At 41.6% G+C, this 22,765-nt stretch overlaps 1 protein-coding gene across 3 annotated transcripts in view; it reads left to right on the top strand.

The window, feature by feature from the left end:
* The window catches only part of TWSG1 (twisted gastrulation BMP signaling modulator 1), a 48,070-nt gene extending 26,823 nt beyond the window's left edge, over nucleotides 1-21,247 (top strand). For all 3 annotated transcript variants that reach the window (XM_034762620.1, XM_034762618.1, XM_034762617.1), the window contains 3 exons: nucleotides 4,322-4,421; nucleotides 8,574-8,840; nucleotides 18,735-21,247. In XM_034762620.1, coding sequence (XP_034618511.1) covers nucleotides 4,322-4,421; nucleotides 8,574-8,840; nucleotides 18,735-18,916 — 549 coding nt within the window. In that variant the 3' untranslated portion in view covers nucleotides 18,917-21,247. The remainder of the gene's footprint in view (nucleotides 1-4,321; nucleotides 4,422-8,573; nucleotides 8,841-18,734) is intronic.
* Nucleotides 21,248-22,765: the final 1,518 nt, after the last annotated feature.

Raw genomic sequence — 22,765 nt, 5'->3', positions numbered from 1 at the left:
CTATCCTATCCAGTTACATACCCCCTTCACCCCACTTCCAACACACGTTTCAAAATAAAAATAGTTCTACTTTGTTAAAGCACACCGTTTTCTTTAATACTGTTTTCGCGGGAATTTTTTAAAACTGGGACGCAGACTGTGGTGCGGAGCGGGTGTAGTGTAGTCGCGCGAATGCAGCTTCTAAACTCAAGGACTGACAGGCTCCGCTGCGGTGGGATGGTTGTTTCAACGGAGCCTGTCACCCCTCCTGATAGGGACTGTGTGTATGGGGGGTCTATGTGACTTAGTGGCAGGGGGAGGACGGTTACAGATCCCCTGCTGTGTGGCTCTGTGATCCTGCCTAAGGACCGCCGCTTAAGATCTCTAACTGCCCTCCCCTGCCACAAAGTCACAGAGCAACCCTCCCCCCACCACATAACATGAAAACAACCTCGCAGACTAACCAGGGTAAGTAGTCACTGCATCACTGCACTATGTATGTGCCCTGCTGCTGTGCCTGCCCCCGACTATGTACCCTGCCAAAGGTGACTGTCCTGTCCAATTACCAACCCCCTTTCCCCCCCTCCTCCAAAAGAACATGATGGAAACAGTAGTTAACAGAAACATATTTTTTATTATCAACTACACATGGAACTGGGAAGTGAAACTTGGACGGGGGCTTGTGTCAGGCGGGAAGGAAAGAACTTGTCAAACTTTGGGGAATGAGAGCCTTCTGCTGCTCGAGCTCTCTGCAGGGGTGGAGTGAGAGTTAGCAGGGACTCTGCCGCCTCTCCTTCTGTGCACTTTGGGTGAGGGGAGTATGGGACTTGGTGGCGGGGGAGGGCGGTTAGAGATGGACTGCAGCGGGGCTCTGTCCTCCTGCCTCCGTTCCTGCAGAACATCCACAAGGCGCCGGAGCGTGTCCGTTTGCTCCCTCAGTAGTCCAAGCAGGGTTTGAGTCGCCTGCTGGTCTTCCTGACGCCACCTCTCCTCCCGATCCATGTTGGCTTGGTGCATTCGGGTCAAGTTCTCCCGCCACTGGGTCTGCTGTGCTGCCTGGGCTCTGGAGCAGGCTATAAGCTCTGAGAACATGTCCTCCCGTGTCCTCTTCTTCTTACGCCTAATCCTCCCTAGCCTCTGGGAGTGTGATGACAGGCTAGGTTGTGAGACAGTCGCAGATGGGGCTGTGGGAATGGGAAAAAGGGAGTGAATTCCTCAGAAAGATAAATGTAGTTGTGAACAAAGAACATAGTCTTTCTCTGTGAACAGGACCATGCACAGCACCTATCACATGCGCACTCAGCACAAGGTCGAATTCTCGGCCTTCGCATTCAGTGTCTGGGGTTTTGCAGAGCACATTTGAGAACCGTGTCAGGACAACGGAATTTCTCTTGCACGCAGACATGGTAAGCCGTAGATTCGTGGCAGCTTAAAACTTTAATAGTAGCAATGGCCTCATTTCACATTGAAATCAATGTCGGTCCCTGCTGCCAGCAATCCAGCAAGCAGGAAGTCTGCTCCTGTCCCACACCCTCGCGGCTGTCCCCGGGAACGATCCCTTTCGGCTGACCCTCTCCCGCCTCCACCGCGTGGCTGCAAACCAGCGGTTACAGTTCTGTAAAGGAACGGTAAAGCAGTCCCAACACTAACATTCCCCTACCTCATTCAAAGCAGGTCATCATGAGCGACATCACCCTCATGAGGATCTCTGAGAGCGACAGACAGAGAATGCTCCGGGAAAGCCTCCAAAGACCAGGGCCGTATGCCGCCATGCTGTGCCAAGCAATGATTCCGGAGTACTTGCTAGTCTCGTGGCGCGGCAACGTGTCCTACTACGGAGGACCCAATAAGGCCGCTCTCCCCAAGAACCTAATGCAGCGGATTTCAAATTACCTGCAGGAGAGCTTCCTTGAGATGTCCCAGGAGGATTTCTGCTCCATCCCCGGACATATAGACCGCATGTTACTGTAGCTGCAGTAGCAGGGACTAAACAGTAGAGCGGCTTGGGCAGGACAATCATGCAAAACCGGACATTGCTAGATTTTTTTTCAATACTTGCACTGCCCATGACTGAACCGTAAAGTTAATCAAACTAATCATGAGAAACCCATTTTTTAAATTGTTAATATTCATGTTCTGTTACAAATAAATGTTTAGATGTTTACAACACTTACTGGATGATCCTTCACCAGATTCTGTGTCCGGGGTAACGGCTGGGGAGGGTTGGTAGGGGATCTCTGTAAGGGTGATGAAGAGATCCTGGCTGTCGGGGAAATCAGCGTTGTGAGCGCTGTCGACTGCCTCGTCCTCCTCATCTCCTTCCTCATCTTCCCCGTCCGCTAACATGTCCGAGGATCCGGCCGTGGACACTATCCCATCCTCAGAGTCCACAGTCAGTGGTGGGGTAGTGGTGGCGGCCGCACCGAGGATGGAATGCAGTGCCTCGTAGAAACGGGATGTCTGGGGATGGGATCTGGAGCGTCCGTTTGCCTCTTTGGTCTTCTGGTAGCCTTGCCTCAGCTCCTTGATTTTCACACGGCACTGCGTTACATCCCGGCTGTATCCTCTCTCTGCCATGTCTTTAGAGATCTTCTCATAGATCTTTGCATTCCGTCTTTTGGATCGCAGCTCGGAAAGCACGGACTCATCGCCCCACACAGCGATGAGATCCAAGACTTCCCGATCAGTCCATGCTGGGGCCCTCTTTCTATTCTGAGATTGCACTGCCATCAGTGCTGGAGAGCTCTGCATCGTTGCCAGTGCTGCTGAGCTCGCCACGATGTCCAGACAGGAAATGAGATTCAAACTGGCCAGACAGGAAAAGGAATTCAAATTCAAATTTTCCCGGGGCTTTTCCTGTGTGGCAGTTCAGAACATCCGAGCTCTTACTGCTGTCCAGAGCGTCAACAGAGTGGTGCACTGTGGGATAGCTCCTGGAGCTATTAGCGTCGATTTCCATCCACACCTAGCCTAATTCGACATGGCCATGTCGAATTTAGCGCTACTCCCCTCGTCGGGGAGGAGTACAGAAGTCGAATTAAAGAGACCTCTATGTCGAACTAAATACCTTCGCGGTGTGGACGGGTGCAGGGTTAATTCGATGTAACGGCGCTAACTTCGACATAAACGCCTAGTGTAGACCAGGCCTTAGACCATCTGAATTAAAGACCTTTCCCCTCTCAGTTGTTCAGCTTTCACCTTGCGCTGTGATCTAATTTTATATGTGTTCTCCAACCAGCCAACCATTCAGTCATTCAGTAAAAGCAGATTAACTAAACCGCAAGTTTCTAATGTAAAATAAATAAATAAAATAAGCGGAACACTTTTTATTTTTCCAGGCTTCCTTTATACATCAAAGGTGTTTCCATACTTAGAGACTCTGTGAGCACTTTTCCTTCAGTAGGACAGCTCAGCCAGTGCTCTCAGGCTTAGGTGACGTGTCAAAAATGCCTGAGTCCTCTCCCCAAAAAAGCACAACCCATTTTTCCTATGTAGATCACCTTTAACTTTCTATTATAAAAGAAATAATAATGAATACAAAATCCTTCTGATAAACTTTAATGTGCTATTTGATTATTTAAATACTTTATTTCCATAAATTATTCAGCTAAATCATAGTGTGTTTGTGATAGCAAAAATACCACTGCCATCTGTAAAGGCAAGGGACAAGTTATGTCTCTCAGTCATTATCAAAAGCTGGTCTGGACCACATATCTGTCTTTTCTCTGTCTAACAAACAATATTGCTGTTAAAAATAGCCTGCAGGGCAACAAAGAGATATTTCCAAGAGCTTATTAAAATATGGTGACAATCTAGTGACCTTTTTCAAATATCAAATATTGTATAAGTAAACTTAGAAGTTGTACACAAATCTTGGGTTCAAGCGATTGCACCAAATGTGTTGCTATCAGAATCCATGGATGAAGCATCTGTGTGAACATTTCATAGGTTTATGAATATGCATATATTGCCTATAGTTATTTGTTGTTTGAGAGAAGTTACATTTTAGAAACCACACGTTTCTATTTTGAAAAGAGAAAATCTCTTAGAACACCATGCCCAGGATGCAAAAATATTCACTTAGCTCTGCAGAGAGTTTGTAAATCCAGGTGTTCATGGGAGAAATGGTAGGTACATTCTCTCCTACGTGTAATGATTTTGTTCTAAATGCTCAGTATCCCAGTTGCTGATAAAAATGATATCCTGACCTTAAAGAAACCTAAAATAGTAAATATAGTCCTTTGTAAATGCAAAGAAATAATGCTTGCTAGATGAAGAATTGTCATAACTTATTAGTATTCTACATCTCAGAAAGCTCCAACATAATGTATTGTGTTTTCAGGAGCTATGTCAATGCCGACCTGGCGAAGGAAACTGTTCCTGTTGCAAAGAGTGCATGCTTTGCCTAGGCACACTTTGGGATGAGTGCTGTGATTGTGTTGGTAAGTTCATTATTTATTACCTACCACTACGGCTCATTGCATCATTTCTGTAATTAGATTGTAAATTTTTCAGGGCAGGATCTATATTAAATATTTTAATAAATAGCACATTATGGGAGCAGAATAGCTAATTATAAGCAAGTAGATATTACTGGGTCACTTGATTACATTATCTGTGGTATTCCTGATTTTATTCTGTTTAATGTCATGATAACTGATTTGCTAATTCTGTTTTAGATTATGGACAACCCCTTGATTTGTCACCTGAGAGGAACTTAGTACACCAACAGTGTTCAATTATCACATTTTGTGATCCAGTGGAAGTACTAACTACAAAGTGCCGTTAGAAATATCATACAAACAGTGGAGCTTAAGGCTTGCTGTCTTGTGAACCCTGAGAGCTAGAAACAAATACTCTAAAACTTTACCAGATGCTTACTAGCCAGAAGAGTAAACTTACTATCCAGAAACAGGTATGGAAGATGAGGGTGAGTGTTCCACCAGTGAGGCTGGGGAGGATAAAGCCCTGACAAGAAGCCCAGTGCTTGTAGCTAAGGCTTCTACTAGTGAGCGCTATCCCTGGACTCTGCTTAGGGATTCCATCTTCTATATTAGCCACATGTTTATAGGTGTCTGATATATTAGAAGTTTCAACCCTCCTCTGGATGCTGGAAAGGAAAATTAATTTCCTTTCTTTTCACTCAAGATCCTCCTGGCTGCTGTGAGAGGGGCAAGTCTCCATTGTTCTACCTTCCCCACAGCTTCTGTTTGATTGGTTCTCCCCTCTATTGAAGATAATGAATAGCTACAGCACCTGCCTCCTCTACTGCTGCTTATAGCTTCCCAAGCAATAGCATGAAATGGAAATGATCGTTGGTTGTTCTGCTCTGGTCATTGGGTTTTGACTGCCCACTTTGAAACTGGCCAATTAACTATCAAAACTTCACTTTGCTTGTAGTTTTGCCACGTATCAGCAACAGCAGAGGCACTGCAGTTGTTGGTAGGCAGATTCAAAAAGAGAACTATACCTAGACTTAAACTAGATTCATAGTTGGAAGATTATTTTTGCAACCACGGGACTAGAAATTTAACTTCTTAAATGAAAGCTTCAGGTTTGCAGAAATTGATGACTGAGGCACCCATGCTCAGCAGGGGATGCTTTCAGCTCAACATGAGAGTGTTGAGTCCTGCAAGTCCTGCAAATGCTGCTGAACAGTTGTAATGCTTAGCTTTCCAGGATCATAAAGAATTTCCAGCTCTAGGAGGCCACATGAATTTGGAACTGAAAACCACATTACTGGTAATGATTGAACTGGTATTTGGCTTTTTTTCATTGTGACTTTTGTCCTTACTTTTAGTGGGCTTTTCAATATATAACCTTAATTTTTGTTAACTCCCAGGGACTAATAAGAATTTTTATTTCTAGTTGCGGCAAGCCCAAATAACATTCAGATCTTGTATGAAAACTGCATGGGGGGCGGAATGGGGGAGACACTTGTGAAGTGTAAGAATAGTAAAGCATGTTCCTGTGTCATGTTCAGCCTTGGAAAGTCCATTAATCTGGGGGGGTAGGATGATTTAGTGGGTCCATGCTTACTGCTTTCTGCAAGATGTAAGTTTTAATATTAAAAAAAAAATACATCTAGCCCTTATGGTTGTGGAGAAAAGCTTCCAACAAAAACTAAACAGATACAACAGCAGCACGAGAAAGATTAGTGTTTCACAGATTGCTGCCCTGCAGCAGCTGCAGGAGTGGAATTAAAAAGTTTTTGGTCAATTTCACTGGTGCTATTTAGAATTCTCTTGATAGCTTCATGGTTGTCCTCAACTGAGTCTATTTCATGCTGCTGCTTGGGTGAGCTCTGAGCAGCAGTAGAGGTAGCTCCTAGAGCTAATGACTGTGGAGAGCAAGGAATCAAAAGGAATTTATTAAAAAATGGAGGCCAGGATAGCGATGAAGCAGCATAGATCCCTACCACCCTTGCAGCAGTTGGGAGTCAGGGAACAGTGAGGGAGTGTCTGTGGCTCATAGAAGAGCAATCAAGAAGAGCTTCACTTTTTTCAGATACCTACTATCTGGATGCTACAAAATGGGGAGTCCCCAAGCAGGGTCCAGGGAGAGCACATTGGTAGAAATTTAAACACCCTTCCCTTTCTCGTCTGCTGATAAAAGGAAGGACACTGGGTCCCCTTGTTATAGTTTGTCTTCTGGCCTTTAGCTTAGCTTTAGCTTTAGAATCTCCTGTGCCTAATGGCACATGTGGCAACCCATTTTTCCCACTGCTGTCTGTCCAGAGCAAGATGTTTGACTCTACCGTAAGTTGTCTCCATTGTGGCAGCATCTTTTTTGATTGTCCTGCAATAGGTCATTCTTTGTCCTTCACCTCTTCTTTTCCCTCCAGGTGGGATCCAATCTAAGATGTACCTTGTGCTTCTGCCACAACATAGCCTGATGATATGGCCAAACCACTGTAACCATTTCTGTCTGAGTATTGAGTCCTCATTCTGCTGACCTGTGTGGTGCAACACTTCCACATTGGTTACACAATCTCTCCAATGAACTTCCTGTTGTGTACTTCCACCATCTGCTGTGTTTCTGAGGCATACAGTAGTGTTGTGAGGACAATTGCATTGTACAATCTCATTTTAGTGTGTATATTTTTCATCTTACTCTGATAGATGTTTGGCAAATGGGAAAAAGATCCACTGACTTTGCCAGTTCTTGCCTGCACTTCTTAATGATCTGTCCATTAGTAGATATTGTACTTCAAAGATAGATGAAGTTGTGAACTCTTTCATACGTTTCTCCACCAATCAGACATCCATCAGTGTTGGCAGCATTTCATTCTCTTTCCATGATCTTGGTCTTCTGCGTACTGATACAAAGTCCCACTTTGTCCACTTCTGCTTTTATGCTCACAGAGAGTCTTTTCATTCCATCCAAGTTGGTATCTAAGTCTCACCGCTTATATCTTGCACAGACAATACGAGTGCACTAGGCAGCAGCCATTCCTGTTCTCATCCCAAAGTCTGTGACCATGCAGAAGAGAAGTGGGGATAGTACACAACCTTGCCAGTAGCAATCTTAAATCATTCCCTGTCACTGATCCATGTGCTGATGCAGCATGCAGATTCGTCATACAAAGTGTATATCACATTAACAATGTTTGCTGGAATTCCATAGTGTCTCAGGATCTTCCAGAAGGCTTTTCTGTGGCCGCATCAAACACCTTCATAAAGTCAAGGAAGTTCTGGCCATTAGATGTCTGGCAATGTTTTCAAGCTCTATATATGAATTATTAATAATATAAATGGGGGAGGTTAGAGTTGAGGGTGTGGGAGAGAGCATAAGTATGGTATTGAGAGCCTGGGGAAATGGGGGGAGTGAAAGATAGAAAATATAGAGGCAGAGCCAGAGAACATAGTGCAAGGAAAAAGAGAGATGAGCAGGTGTATGGGGAAGAAAGAAAAGAGGAAAATGACTGGAAAGCACTGAGGAAGAGGTGCACTATGATCTCAAGTAGAAAAGAAAGACGTGGAGTAAAGATGAAACAAAAGCAAGAGAAAGAACAACATAAAATGTTGACATGAATATTGTATTAATTGTAATACACAGTAAACAATTATGTGTTCCTTTCATTTCCGGGAGGCCTGGCTTTAGGGAAGTGGCATTATAAGTATTTTTCACCCTGGCTCTTAGGTTTTGGATAAACTCTTCAAGTTCTGATCATACTAATGTAAATAAATATCTGTTTTCTTTCAGATGCTGGTATTCTAGTATTGTAGTATTTTTGTTCAACAAAACAAACGGCTTCAGCTAAACTTTTCATAACAGTAATGGAGAAAGGGAAGCAGAGTGCTGTGCACAAAAGTTCTTGTGGTGTCTTCATTTATGTACTTCAGTGTTGCAAGGCATCTCACTTAAAACTTTGGTGCATCACTGCAAAGATCTTAAACCCAATGGGTGAAATACTGTCCCTAATGAAGTGTATGGAAGTATTTCCACTGATACTATTGGGGGTCAGGATTTCAAACCCCCCCCCTTTTTTTTTTTACAAAAATTAATTTTATTTCTAAATGCTGCCCTTCCTGGGGGCGGACAGGAAACAGTTTTATGACTTTTTTCATTTTACACTTTTCATTCCTCTGCAGGTATGTGCAATCCTCGCAACTACAGTGACACCCCTCCAACTTCCAAGAGCACTGTAGAGGAGCTGCATGAACCAATCCCTTCCCTCTTCCGGGCACTCACAGAAGGGGATACTCAGCTGAACTGGAATATTGTTTCCTTCCCTGTTGCAGAAGAACTGTCACATCATGAGAATCTAGTGTCATTTTTAGAAACAGTTAACCAGCCGCAGCACCAGAATGTCTCTGTTCCAAGCAACACTGTCCACACACCATACTCCAGCGACAAAGGTAACAGTTAGTTGTCTAAAGGCTAAATTTTTACTGTTACCTTTGTGAAGGGGCCCTAAAAAGGACAACAATTTTTTATTAACTATGCTCAAGTGCGCTAGCCTCCTTAAAGTACAAATAAAAGATATGGACCCTGCCCTGAAGAGTTTGGTGTAATTTCTGTCACAATGTGACAAAGGGGGAGTAACACAACAGCATGGGCAAAGGGAGGAGCATATGACAGTCTTGGGGGGGGGGAAATGAACCATAAAACAATTTGTCAACATGGAATTCCCCCTCCAATATATGAGGTTTCATCAGTTCACACCACTCTAGGTGGGATAATGTAAAATGCTGTCAGAAGCTGAAGCAATTGCCTCTTCTGACTCAGAGAAAATCAGACTCAGATCAGGAACTACACCTAATCTATCCCATAGTAATACAAAAGTAGGCTGCAGGAACAGTTTTAAATATGTAGCTTTAAAGAGCTAGAAAGGAAAAATTCAGAGAGCTGGTGTTTTTGCTGCGGGATCTGGAATAGAGGTTAAACTCGTGGCTCCAAGATGGCATGTTTTGAGCATCTGAGTGACAGAATCAGAGGGGTAGCCGTGTTAGTCTGAATCTGTAAAAAGCAACAGAGGGTCCTGTGGCATCTTTAAGACTAACAGAAGTATTGGGAGCATAAGCTTTCGTGGGTAAGAACCTCACTTCTTCAGATGCATCTTTCTTACCCACAAAAGCTTATGCTCCCAATACTTCTGTTAGTCTTAAAGGTGCCACAGGACACTCTTTTGCTTTTTGAGTGACAGAATGATATTCCAGGTAATACTGGATTAACTGTAGATCTGAATGAGTGTTATCTCTTTATTGGCATTGATGGCATTGATTCAGGGGATGTATGTGATTGGAGGAAGGATGATAAAATATTGATTGCCAGGGGGAAATGATGCCAAATTCAGTTGTAGTGACAATAGTGGGGGGGCTGAGAGACTCCTTTTTTGCCGGTTGATTTTTTTTAAACAGAATTTATGATATTTTCTCCGACACCCTCCCATGAAACTTAGAGAAACTTCTTACACTGTTCTTTCGTCTCATCTAAATGATTTCTTAACACTTAATTTTTTTTAAAGAGGAATACCGTCTGATTTATTAGTCATATCTATAAGCAGTGCTGTATTTGACTGTTGGTAACTGTGTGCTGGTCTTCCTGTGCTGGCTCTTTTATTTAACTAAGGAAAGGAATACAATTGATAGAGACCTATTGCATTTCCATATAAGTGTGAACCTCTGACCTAGTTTTGTTTCTAAACAAGACTGTTCTTCATTAAATGGAACTCATAGAGAGACTTTTCTAATTTCCTTTGATTTTAAGGAACATTAAGAAAATAAATTAATTCCAGATGCAGGAAACCATATGGTCAGAAAACATCTACTTCATATCTGTGTTTGACATTATTAAAATATTTGCTCTCTGGTTTTAGAATAATGAAAGTAACAATGTTAAATGGTAAGCTGCAGAAAGCCATATGTGCACACAGTACAATATTTAAAGATGTGAATTATACAGTAGAACCTCAGAGTTACAAACACCTCGGGAATGGAAGTTGTTCGTAACTCTGAAATGTTTGTAACTCTGAACAAAACATTATGGTTGTTCTTTCAAAAGTTTACAACTGAACATTGACTTAATACAGCTTTGAAACTTTACTTTGCAGAAGAAAAATGCTGCTTTTAGCCATCTTAATTTAAATGAAACAAACACAGAAACAGTTTCCTTCCCTTGTCAACTCTCTTTGTAAACTTTTCCTTTATTTTTTAGTAGTTTATATTTAACACAGTACTGTACTGTATTTGCTTTTGTTGTTGTTGTTGCTGCTCTCTGCTGCTGCTTGATTGCATATTTCCTGTTCCAATTGAGGTGTGTGGATGACCAGTCAGTTTGTAACTCTGATGTTTGTAACTTGGGAAGGCATTTGTCAATTTTACTTGCTGCCTTTTTGGATGAAAAGTTGGAGTTTTTTTGCGGGGGGGGAATTTTCTCAAGACTTTATGAAAAGGGCAACTTGTTCTAATAACAATTTGCATTTTATTCATAGTGGGAAAGGTCCAAAATCCAGGTGTTGTTTTGTCTATTTCATGAGACTGCCTATTCCATAAGCAACATTGTATTCAATATTAGGTTCAAAGATCAGCATGCTACTGCTAAATTCCAAGAATGACAATTGAGTTAAACTTAGAAATAGGTACTCAGTGGCCTTTATTAACAGGCTATGGTAGGAATTCAGCACAGAAATAAAAGTGAACTTTTTATTGTTAAGAAACTTGAGCAGATCTAATCCTTTTGAGATCTTCAGTGACTGTAGATGGGGAAGGTGTAAAATTGCTTCCAACATCATGTACTTGGAGGAGGAATAGAAACTGCTGGGCAGTATGGACATACAGATAATATGCTCAATCACAGTATATGTAATTTGTGCAGGAAGGCTTTCATACAGCTTGTGTAAGCACAAGTACTACAAAATACATATACATGGTATTCAGACTCTCAAAACCAGATAAGTAGGACAGTGCATAGGCTAACCAACAACAGCCATATTGTTTCAAGCTAAAACATCTACAAGAAAAATGCTCTGCTAGAAATACCAACATATCCTACAGTCAGCGATGCTCTTCAGTCCACTAAGCCTATGGAATCCCATAAAGCCCTGCATATCTAGGGCCCTGGATGCCAAATATCCATCAGTCCCACTACTAGTGCTGCTAACAATTGTAATGGGGCTACTAGAAAGACATTTGGGCTTTTTGCATGCTGTAGTTCCTCTCTGCTCAGTTTGTCTTCCTTCTGTGGACACCTGCCATCTGGCACTAGCATTGCATGCTAAGAGGGTACGGCCCAGATATCCTCTTTCTACCCATGACTCTTTTATTTGTTGTCCATAAGGAGCAATGCTGGCTTCCATATGCCCCCTCCACTTTTTCCCTAGCTTTGGAGCTGGGGGTGTGTTGTCAATAACTAGAGGTTTGAAAGAGGGGATTGTCAGAGGTGGATGGGACCCAGCTTATTGTACGTTATTTTGTATAGGGTCCCACAAAACTTGGAATGGGCCCTGCCTAAAACTACACTTGCCATGTTCTCCCACAGCCTCTCTGACTGCTTTGATTCCATACAATGCTTATGCAGAGATTGAAACTAAACTTGTCTGAGGTGTTGGACTTACTTTTTCAGTACTCATCTAGAACTGAAAATAGTATCACTAGCCCAAGGGACCACTGAGAGTTGTAATGACAGATACCTCATGAACCACTGGGGCTAGTGACTGCTTTATATCACTTGGGAAGCTGGAACTTCTCTTCCTTTCTAGCCCTGGCACATTGCGAGCTATTGGACTTTAAAATCACATTCTGTTACCATGCTGCTGATTTCCTCACCAACTTGACTCTGACACTTTAGATATTATTTTGAACTTCTGGAACCAGTGGTAATTGTTCATACCAAGGGTTGTCAACTCTTGAGTCACAACTTCAGGCTGTTTTTCTGGGAATCACATTTTTTGTTCCACATATTTAGCTTAAACTCCTTTTTGGTGGCCTCAGAGCTCAGAACTTGCAGTTTTTAGAATGAACTTAATTGTCACAGGTGATGACAGAATCTTGGCAGCAGGAGGAAGGATAGCAGAGTATCTTTTGGCAGCTGATGAAACAAAATCCATAGTGCAGGGAAGGGTGTCTTTACATTAACCATTGGTTACTCTCTGGATAGGCTCTGAATTCACCCTCTTCTGGAACGCCAACCAAGGAAGAGAGTTTGTCACCAACAGTGTATCTAGCTTACTAGATACAACAGGTGGATGTTGAACTAGGTCTCTCTTTTATCATCCTTAATTACCAGAAAATTGTATACTGGTTTATTTTGATAATATATTTATCTCTTTTGTTAAGTGCTTTGATCTACTGATGAAAAGCACTGTATATGACTACCTAATTATTTTCTCTTACGAGAAATGTATTGTGTCTCTTTCATTTGTTGGCAATGCTGTAAATAAAGTTTGGCTTGGAGAGGATCAGAAGAATTTTTCATCTCATAGATAAGATTTTAAAGACAAATATTGCACATCAGACGTGGTGTGCTCTGAACTTGTGACTTCCCAAAGTACTCTGTAGTGTAGTTCTTTTATAATTATTGCTTGCACTGGAAAACATGAAGATTGTGACAACATGCTGATGGAAGCATGAGGCTCTCCTGTTTTGATTACTTTGAATTCAGACTTTGTTGTACATTATTCTCTCTGCCACACAAACCTCCCTTTATTCTGAATTTAAAAAAAAAAATCTTCATTTTCTGAGATAATGAGTTATTTATCTGCAGTGTTTTCTTCCCCTGAGAACTTTCTCTTCCACATTCCTTTTTTGACATATGTGAAAACTGTTACTGAAATAAGTAACATCCTTTTATCTACAGTGAGACAATCAAGTGGATGTTTTACATAATTGGTTCTTGAAATTGATAACAGTTAAATAGATTTTCCAGAATATATTGTGAACATGTAGGTGTAACTTTTTTTACATGGCCCCATTTCACCAGTCCAAGAAATAATCATTTTAGATAAGGGCTCCTGAACTTGCTAGAAGCAACAGGCAGAATTCCATCGCCTGTCATACATGAACAAAGATTTGCTCTTGGAATGCTGGATGAGAGAGCGTCAATGATGTAGCAAAAACAGTGTGCTTGCTTTGTTCTTTTTTCTGCATGAGACAACTTGTTTGTTTCTTTATTCTATTGTTATGAGAGATTTTCAAATGCAGAGGAGAGGAGAGGATCCAAATATGTATTCACAGATGATTTGGTCTCCTTGGAGCAAGGAATTGGTGACTAGGACTATTAAAAGCTAACTCAAACAAAAAGCTTCCCATTCCTGAGAAATAACCATTTTTGAAATTGTACATTTTGTTAAGTGTTAGGTCTCCTTTATCACTCTTTAAGTATAAATCTGCAGTGTCAAAGTAAGGAGGAAAACAAGTCCAACTCCATTATTTGTAAAGGTGCTATATTTTGATTGTAGTAAAGCTTTTGACAGTCTCACATGACATTCTCATGAACAAATTAGGGAAATATGGTCTGGAGCAGGGGTCGGCAACGTTCAGCACGCGGCTCGCCAGGGTAAGCACCCTGGCGGGCCAGGCCAGTTTTATTTACCTGCTGACGCGGCAGGTTCAGCCGATCGCGGCCCCCACTGGCCACGGTTCGCTGTCCTGGGCCAATGGGGGCGGCGAGAAGCCGCGGCCAGCACATCGCTTGCCCGCGCCACTTCTCGCTGCCCCCATTGGCCCGGGACGGTGAACCGCGGCCAGTGGGGGCCGCGATCGGCCGAACCTGCCGCGTCAGCAGGTAAATAAAACTGGCCCGGCCCGCCAGGGTGCTTACCCTGGCAAGCCGCATGCCAAACGTTGCCGACCCCTGGTCTAGAGATTAAATTACTATAAAAGACGGGCGCAAAACTAGTTGAAAGACTGAGTTGTCTTTGCTCGTTGTCAAATTGGGATTGTGTATCTGGTGGGGTCCTATACAGGTCTGTCCTGGACCTAGTTCTATTAAATATTTTTATAATGACTTGGATAATGGAGTGGAGAGGATGCTCATAAAATTTTCAGATGACACCAAGCTGGGAGGGATTGCAATCACTTTGGAGGACAGGATTAGAATTCAAAAGGACCTTGAAAAGTTGGAGAATTTATCTGAAATCAACAAGATGAAATTTAGTAAAGACTAACACAAAGTACTACACTTAGGAAGGAAAAATCAGATGCACAACTTCAAAGTGGGGAATAACTGCCTAGGCATCAGAACTGCAGAAAAGGATCTGGGGTTATAGTGGATCACAAAATGAATATGTCAGCAATGTGATACAGTTACAAAAAAAAGACTTAATATCATTCTGGCGTGTATTAACAGCAGTATCATCTGTAAGACACAAGAGGTAATTTCCCCACTCCGTTTAGTACTGGGAAGGCCTCCACTGGAGTACTTTTTGTGTCAAGTTCTGGACGCCACACTTTAGGAAGGATGTGGACAAATTGGAGAAGAGTCCAGAGGAGAACAACAAAAATGATAAAAGGTTTAGAAAAACCTGATCTATGAGGAAAGGTTAATAAAAACTGGGCATGTTTAGTCTCGAGGGAAGAAAACTGAATGGGGACCTGATAAGTCATCAAATATGTTAAGGGCTGTTGTAAAGAGGATGGCGATCAATTGTTCTCCATTTCCACTGAAGGTAGGAAAAGAAGTAATGGGCTTAATCTGCAGCAAAGAAGATTTAGGTTAGATATTAGGAAAATCTTTCTAACTATAAGGATAGCTAAGCTCTGGCATATGCTTCAAAGAGTGGTTGTAGAATCCCTGTGATTGGAGGTTTTAAGAACAGGTTGGACAAACACTAGTGAGGGTATACTTGGTCCTGCATCAGCACAAAGGGATGGACTAAATAACCTCTCAAGCCTTACAGTTCAATGCTTCTATGATTTGGTATGGATTAAGGATGATGTCAGTAGAGCTACCATAACTTGTAAAAATTGTCTTTTTCTTAATAGTTCTTAATAAATCACTGGCAAATGGGAAACTGAAATCTGTATCCTGGAAACAAAGATCTTTCCTCCCTAGTGTGCATGTTAGTTTTAGTGTAGTTATTCAAAAGTGCTGGGCTGCTGGTTGCTTTTTCCCAAGAGACATGACCTTTGTTTTTGGAGTGGGGAGAAATGTTGATTATATTAAGAATTATGTGGACTTAAGCAAACAAATCTATAAATGTATGCAGTGGTGTTTGTGGCTGTGTCGGTCCCAGGATATTAGAGAGACATGGTGGGTGAGGCAATATTTATTGGACCAACTTCTGTTGGTGAGAGAGATAAGTTTTTGAGCTTACATAGAGCTCTTCTTCTGGTCTGGGAAACATACTGAGAGTATCACATTTAAATACAAGATGGAACGATTGTTTAGCATAAGTAGCTAACACGTATTTCAAGGGACCATTCAAGGTGAAGTGGCCCATTAACTAAATAAAATCACTACAGTCTCAAATGAACTCACACAGGAAAATGATAAAAAATAAAAGCACCCTCTCACCTGTAGGTGAACACTTTTCACAAAGTGATCACTCTATTGCTTGGTCTACACTACATACTTACTTTGGTATAACTACGTTGCTTGGGGGTGTGAAAAATCCACGCCCCTGAGCGATGTAGTTATACTGACCTTAACCCCATATGCAGACAGCGCTGTCAGTGGGAGATCTCCCGCCGACTTAGTTGCTGCCTCTCACGGATGTAGTTATTAAGTTGAGGGGAGAGCGCTCTCCTGTCGGCTTAGAGCATCTTCACCAGACGTACTACATCGGTGCAGCTGTGCGAATGTAAATTTGTAGTGTAGACCTGCCCTATTAGTCCTCATCCTCAAAGGAAACTTGCAAAACTCTTTCAAAAGACAAGCCTGGAAGCTTAAATTCATAACTTTGCTAGACACTAAAAATCATGGACTGATTAGAGACACTGGATTTATGGCTTATTACAACAATCTGTAACCCATTAACAAACCCCACAGTTGCACCCCCTTCTTTTTCCCACTATGACTGGTGGGGTGTTAACCAACCACTTCACCTTGAATGGTCCCTCGAAATATATGTTAACTACTTATGGTAAACAATCTGTTCCACCTTATGTTTAGCTGTGACACTGAGTATGTTTCCCAGACCTGAAGAAGAGCTCTATGTAGGCTCGAAAGCTTGTGTCTCTCACTCACAGAAGGTCATCCATTAAAAATATATATAAAATAATAGCTTAGAATTTGGGATGTCTCTTTAATCCATCACTTCCTTTTTTTCTTTAATTGGCATGTGCCTTTACACATTTGCCCAAAATTATTTTAGTACTAGAGATGATTTGCTGACTAGGAAATGGCTATCCCCCATTAATTGATCTCCTACTTGTATTTAGCCCCTCCACAGCAGAGCTGGAAACCTCAGTCTAATTGCTAGATAGTGTAAGCTTTCACTAAGCCCTGGCACAGAGAAGCCAGAAGAGCAGAGGTGAAAGTAAGCAGGTACACCCTGGTATGGCGTACCGGCAAGAGCCAGTTTGCTGTACTGGGGCGGCCCGGCTTCCCCAGGGGGCAATTTAAAGGGGCTGGAGCCCCAGGCCCTTTAAATTGCCACCAGAGCCCCAATGCTGGAGCCCTGGGGTAGGGCTGCGGGGCTCTGGGGGCTATTTAAAAAGTCCGGGGCTCCCGCTGCTTCTACCGCCCCGGCCCTTTAAGTAGCCGCCAGAGCCCTGGAGTAGTGGCGGTGGGGCTCCGGTGGCTATTTAAAGGGCCGGGGCGGTAGAAGCAGGGGAGCCCTGAGCCCTTTAAATAGCCCCCGGAGCCCAGAGGCTCCAGCTGCCTCTGCCACCCCGGTTCTTTAAATAGCCACGGGAGCCCCGCTGCTTCCCCAGGGCTCCGGTGGCTATTTACAGGGCTGGGGCCGTAGAAGCAGGGGAGACCCGGGCCCTTTGAATAGCCCCCAGAGCCCCGGGCTGCTGCTGCTACCCAGTGGTGGGGGGGCACTTACCTTACAGGGTGGGCTGGGACTGGCTCTGACTCCGTCAGCCACGCCCCTTCCGCCCTAGGCCCCACCCCTTCCGGGGGCCAGAGCTGGCCCCAGCGTACTGGTAAGTCACTGGACTTACTTTCACCCCTGAAGAAGAGTGAGTTTGTCGGGGATGCTGCAAAGAGAAGCTTGCAGCTGGGATTAAGATTAACAGATTGAAGGCTAGAGATGATGCTATGAGCATCCAAGAAGGAAGCTTAGCATGGAATTTAAGGCGGCAAATGGGAGAGTTGGAATTGGTATAGGCATCAGCAGGAAGTAATCTAACAATTTCTCAGCTAAAAACTGGATTGGTAGTCTGTGGTACTAAGATACTGTAGAATAGAGAAATGATGGAACTAATGAAACATGATTATATATATCTCCACTAAATTACTTGCCTTTTTTAATCTGATCTTTGATCTATGTATTATCTGTTTAAATGATAAATCACTGTTAAAGCACTTTGCAGACTTGGTATTTCACAAAAATTCTATTAAAAATACTTCTAGCTTGCACAGGTAAGCACTCAACTCCGGAAATGCCAAAAATAGGTTTGCATGTGCAATCTTATCTCTGCTCCCTCATGTATGTAGTTGGACTGTATTGGAATCCATGACCGTATTGTCTTTCAAGCAATACAATATTCCTTATGTTCTTGTATAATCCTAAATATAAATCTGCAGCATCTTGCAGTACTGTGTAGAGCAGAGTTCATGAAAACCAGGCTTTTTAAAGGGGGTACATCTACACTGCAACTGGGAGGGCACTTCCCAGTGTGAATAGATAGACAAGCACTAACTTTGTTTGAGCTAGAATAGCAAAAATAACAGTGGAGCCAGAGGTAGCACAGGTGGTGGCTCAGACTAGCTGCCTAAGTATATATCCATGGGGTCCGGGCGGGTCTGTCTACCTGTGCTGGCAAGCATGATCCAAGTTGCAATGTAGGCGCACCCAAGACATTCGGTGATTGAGGCAAGGGCTCCTGTGTAGCCCTGCCTTATCCACTCTGCATTTTACAATGTGCACTTTGTAATGTGCAAAAAGTGGTATGACCATGTACTTGAGAAATAGTATATGATCATAGAAGTAAAGACAACTGTACTACCTACAAGGGGGTTAGAGCCACAATATGAAGAAAGTATCCAGGCTGATAGAGCAGGCCCTATGTTCTCACCTCTTCTCCTCTCCTCACCCTTCTGTTTCCCCTGTGGCACGTAGTTTGAATGACTTGCACTCAAACATCTGACAGCTACATACTTAACTAAAGTAACCTTTTTAAATTTTTTCTCCCTTTGTTTAGAAAACATGTGCACTGTGGTCTATTTTGATGACTGCATGTCAATACATCAGTGCAAGATCTCTTGTGAGTCCATGGGAGCATCAAAATACCGGTGGTTTCACAATGCCTGCTGTGAGTGTATTGGGCCAGAATGTATCGACTATGGCAGTAAAACTGTAAAATGTATGAACTGCATGTTTTGAAGCAGAGAAGCTGTATAATAGTAATGTGGAGGCCAAAGCAGCGTCTCTTAATTAAAAAGATGGGGATTGGAAGTATTGCATTATGGGATATGTTCTGGGAGCAACTAAACATGAATGATTTGAGAAAAGATGTATACAATTCAAAGCATAGCTGTAATTTTTTTTTTCTTTTTAAATCCTGTAAACAATGCTAATTGGCAAATGTTTCAACTGTATTGTTTATTTTTTCCTTATTCTTAGTCGAGTAGCATAACCATCCTCCTGCTTCCTGTCCTGATTGTTTTGCTTTGATCTGAATATATTGCCTATACTCATTTTCAGAATGTAATGTTGTATTTAGCAGTTCAGAATAGTGAAGCCTCAACAAGATTCCCATTATTTAGAAGTTCCACAAGTGCTCAAATAGATAATGCTCTTCCATGTATGTTTTATACCTCTCCAATATAAGAGCCATAAGACTCCAGTGGCTTATGGTCTTACACCAGTGGCCCAGACTCCTATTGTGAAAATGTCCTCAAAAATAAGAAAACATTTTTTTTTCAACTTCAAAACTGGAACTGTAATAGATAAAATCCCAGCCCTAAGCAGGGTGTCCCACCCACTACAATACCATGTGTGTGACATCATTCCTCCAGCTGTTATATGCCTCCATTCCTGCAGGCAAGGTATTGCATTTCATAAAGAAATCTTGTTCCCATCAGTGCACTCTTCTTATAAACCAAAATAAAGCTGGTAAGTTTAGTCATGTCCACTTGCTATTGCACTCTTTGTGGGTTGTCTTATCCCTGGAAACTCAGTGCTGTGCTGCAAATTTGGAAGGTGGTTATTATGAACAGAAAAAATAGCATGTATAAACTGGGAATTAAACTGCATATCCTAATAAGCTCAGCAAGTTTATTTGTTGAGTAGCTGGCAGTTGTCACATTACCACATTTGGTACTGCTCTGTGGAACACTTATTCTAACTGTTTGGTTTGGCTTTGAGGTTGGTTTTGATTCAGATTTATGATATAAAAGGATTTAATGGGGAAGTAATTATCCTCTGAGACAAATGAGCATTCTCTGAATATGGAACACTTTGTCCATTTTGCTGTGTTTTAATATATGGAGTAGTAGGCAACTGCAAATTATAAGGTAATTACTATGGTACCATTAGGTTTTTCCTGTGATGATGGCATAGAAACCACAAGAATAAAGTCTGAGTACAATTGTGATCTCGCCAGAAACTCATGATAGTGTTTATAACAATAACGTTTTTTAAGTTTACTAATTTTTTATATAGATGAATTTGACTATTCCTGTTTCTCCCTCTCGCCTCAACCTCTCTAGGTCAAACTGCCTCCTACCAACATGTTCCTAAACACCGAGATCAATTATTTTCAACTCTCATTTTATTTGAAAAATTGACTTGGGGAATTTTTAGTTATCCTGATACATACAACTCTTCAAATAAGAAAAATCTAAAAATGTCTGCTATTGTGCAGGACTTAATTTTTTTAACAGTTTTCCAGGTATTACTTGAAAGCTGGAGGTTTGCTTAAACTTTTGAACTGGTGGTAAACAAAACTTTTTCCTATCTAAAGTTGGGATGTATGGGGAAAAGTTTTGAATTCATGGTTTCTGGGCGAAGGGCAAAGATCAGCTTAAACTGAAGGAAATGTTATTTCTTCTTTTTTTTATGGTTTGTTCCTTGCATCTTTTCCTTTTTTTGTGCAAAGAAATTCTTCATGAATTTCTTATAGTGAAGGGGGAGAGAGGATATGCTTATGTTGTGAGTATCTGTATTTTGTGTGCTTGAGGATTATACATTATTTCTGATCAAGATTTAATAAAACATTTTACAAGTGTCCCTGCAAATCAGTGACACACTGAATGCTTTGCGTTATCATATACTGGATTATTTGAAATGTAAAATATTGTGGTTTCAGAATCTTAAGACAAATCAAGTTGATTGTCTATTTGGGACCCTGTTGCGTGGATTTATGACATCACCCTTCTTTACATTATGATTTTACTTCAAGATCAAGTAAGAGGGATAGAGAGGTTGTGTGTGGAGGGAGACAGAACCTCTGTTTTAAAGAGTTAAATGTCCATAAAAACCATGGAAAATCACAAAAGGTAAATTTTTGTGTGTGTAATACCTTGAAAAGTTTTTGTTTGTAAGGACAGTCCACTTTAAATTAGGTTTGCTCTATTTTTGTAATGTATGATGGTCTCCGGAGAGTCTGTGCTGTAAACTCAGTGTGTATGCAAATGATCTATGGCAACATCAGATGTATTTTCTTATATTTCATTTGTTTAAACAAGTATTTTAATAAATAATGAGACATTATTGCATTGTGTGATTCTTTTATCACTGCTGCGTCTTCTTAAGCTCTCAGGGCAAAAGCTTTTAATGGAGTTGAAGTATAAATTTATTTTTAGTGATTTCACTAATTTTAATCCTGTTACTGTAGTCTCAATTGATAACTTTATTTTTCTTAAGGTGTAGTGACAAAGTGCTTTTTTAGCAGCTTGAAAATTGTTTTACAGATGAAATTGTAATTTTGCTTCTAACTGAATGTATTTACTTTATATAAAACATGAAACCTACAAAATGCAATTTGTGTAACATTCTGAAATTTTCTTATCTATGAAAATCCCATTATAGGAGAATACTATGTAATTTACATGGCATGGAGGGAAAAATAATAAATATTTTATTGTTGGGACACATCTCAGTTAGGCCCTAATTGTAGGAAAGCACTTAAACACGGGGTTGAAGTGAAGCATATTGCTGAATTGGTATCTTATCCAGTTGAAGCATCTGGGCAACTTATATAATTAAACACTCACTATAAAATTGTAAATCCTTAAACTTTAAGTACTCAATAAAAAATGCCCCTGTGTAACAATCAGTGGTACAAATTCCAGGTAAATTCTTGATCAACTAAATTCTCTTCGTTGCTATCTGATACGTTAAAGCACAGACATGTAATATATAAAATATTTTAACAGTCAATTAGTCTCTCAGCCCCAGATTTCTAATATCTGTAAAAATTATTGATGTGTAATTTGTGGAATGGTAATGTAATGACAGTGTAGTATTTAATGCAGTGTGATTTATAACTCAGTTGTCATTTCATTTTGAAGTCATATACTTTTAAAAAACAACTGAGGGGCAGATCATATCTGCTCCAGTAGGTTGCTCTGACAGCATACATGGGATAGACCTGTGCTGCAATGGGCTAAGTGTGAATTATCTCAATACAGGTTCTCCATGGGGACTCTACAGTGGATCCTCAGTGCAGAGGGAATCTTGGTAGCAGGAGGGTCACTCAGGTTTGTAGGAAGAAGTCTCTGCAGTACACTGTGGAGATTCTGGGCTGCTCTGGAGTGTGTATCAGCCTATATCAGGCTGCCATAAACTAGAGCACCTCTGGGACTGCTTTAATTTTTGCCAGGGGGGCCTTTCGGTACCTGAAGCAGCCCAGAATCCCAAAGGTGAAAAGGACACTTAAAGCCACCTCTGCTCCACCTTCCCCTGAGCTGCACCTTCTATGTTGCATTTCAGGGAGGCACAGCACAGAATTTTAATACACTGGACTTAGCCCAGTGATACTGTGCTTAAACCCATTGAATAAGACCCTCAGCTGGTGTATATTGGCTTACCTCATTGACATCAATTGAATTATGCCAGTGTGCACCAGCAGAGAATCTGGTCCATGGTGTCTAAAGCCAGACTGTATTTTGACATATAGAAGATCATCCTGCATGCCCATCACTACTGCAGTGCACACATCGAACACATTAGTCTTTCTCTGGTTCCTGTCAATCTTCATTTAGTTTTACCAGGTCCTAGTATCTACTG

The sequence above is a fragment of the Trachemys scripta genome, chromosome 2, assembly GCF_013100865.1.
Source record: "Trachemys scripta elegans isolate TJP31775 chromosome 2, CAS_Tse_1.0, whole genome shotgun sequence".
Lineage (NCBI taxonomy): Eukaryota > Metazoa > Chordata > Testudines > Emydidae > Trachemys > Trachemys scripta.
Note: the sequence above shows the minus strand (reverse complement) of the source record. Positions and strands in the feature narration are given on the sequence as shown.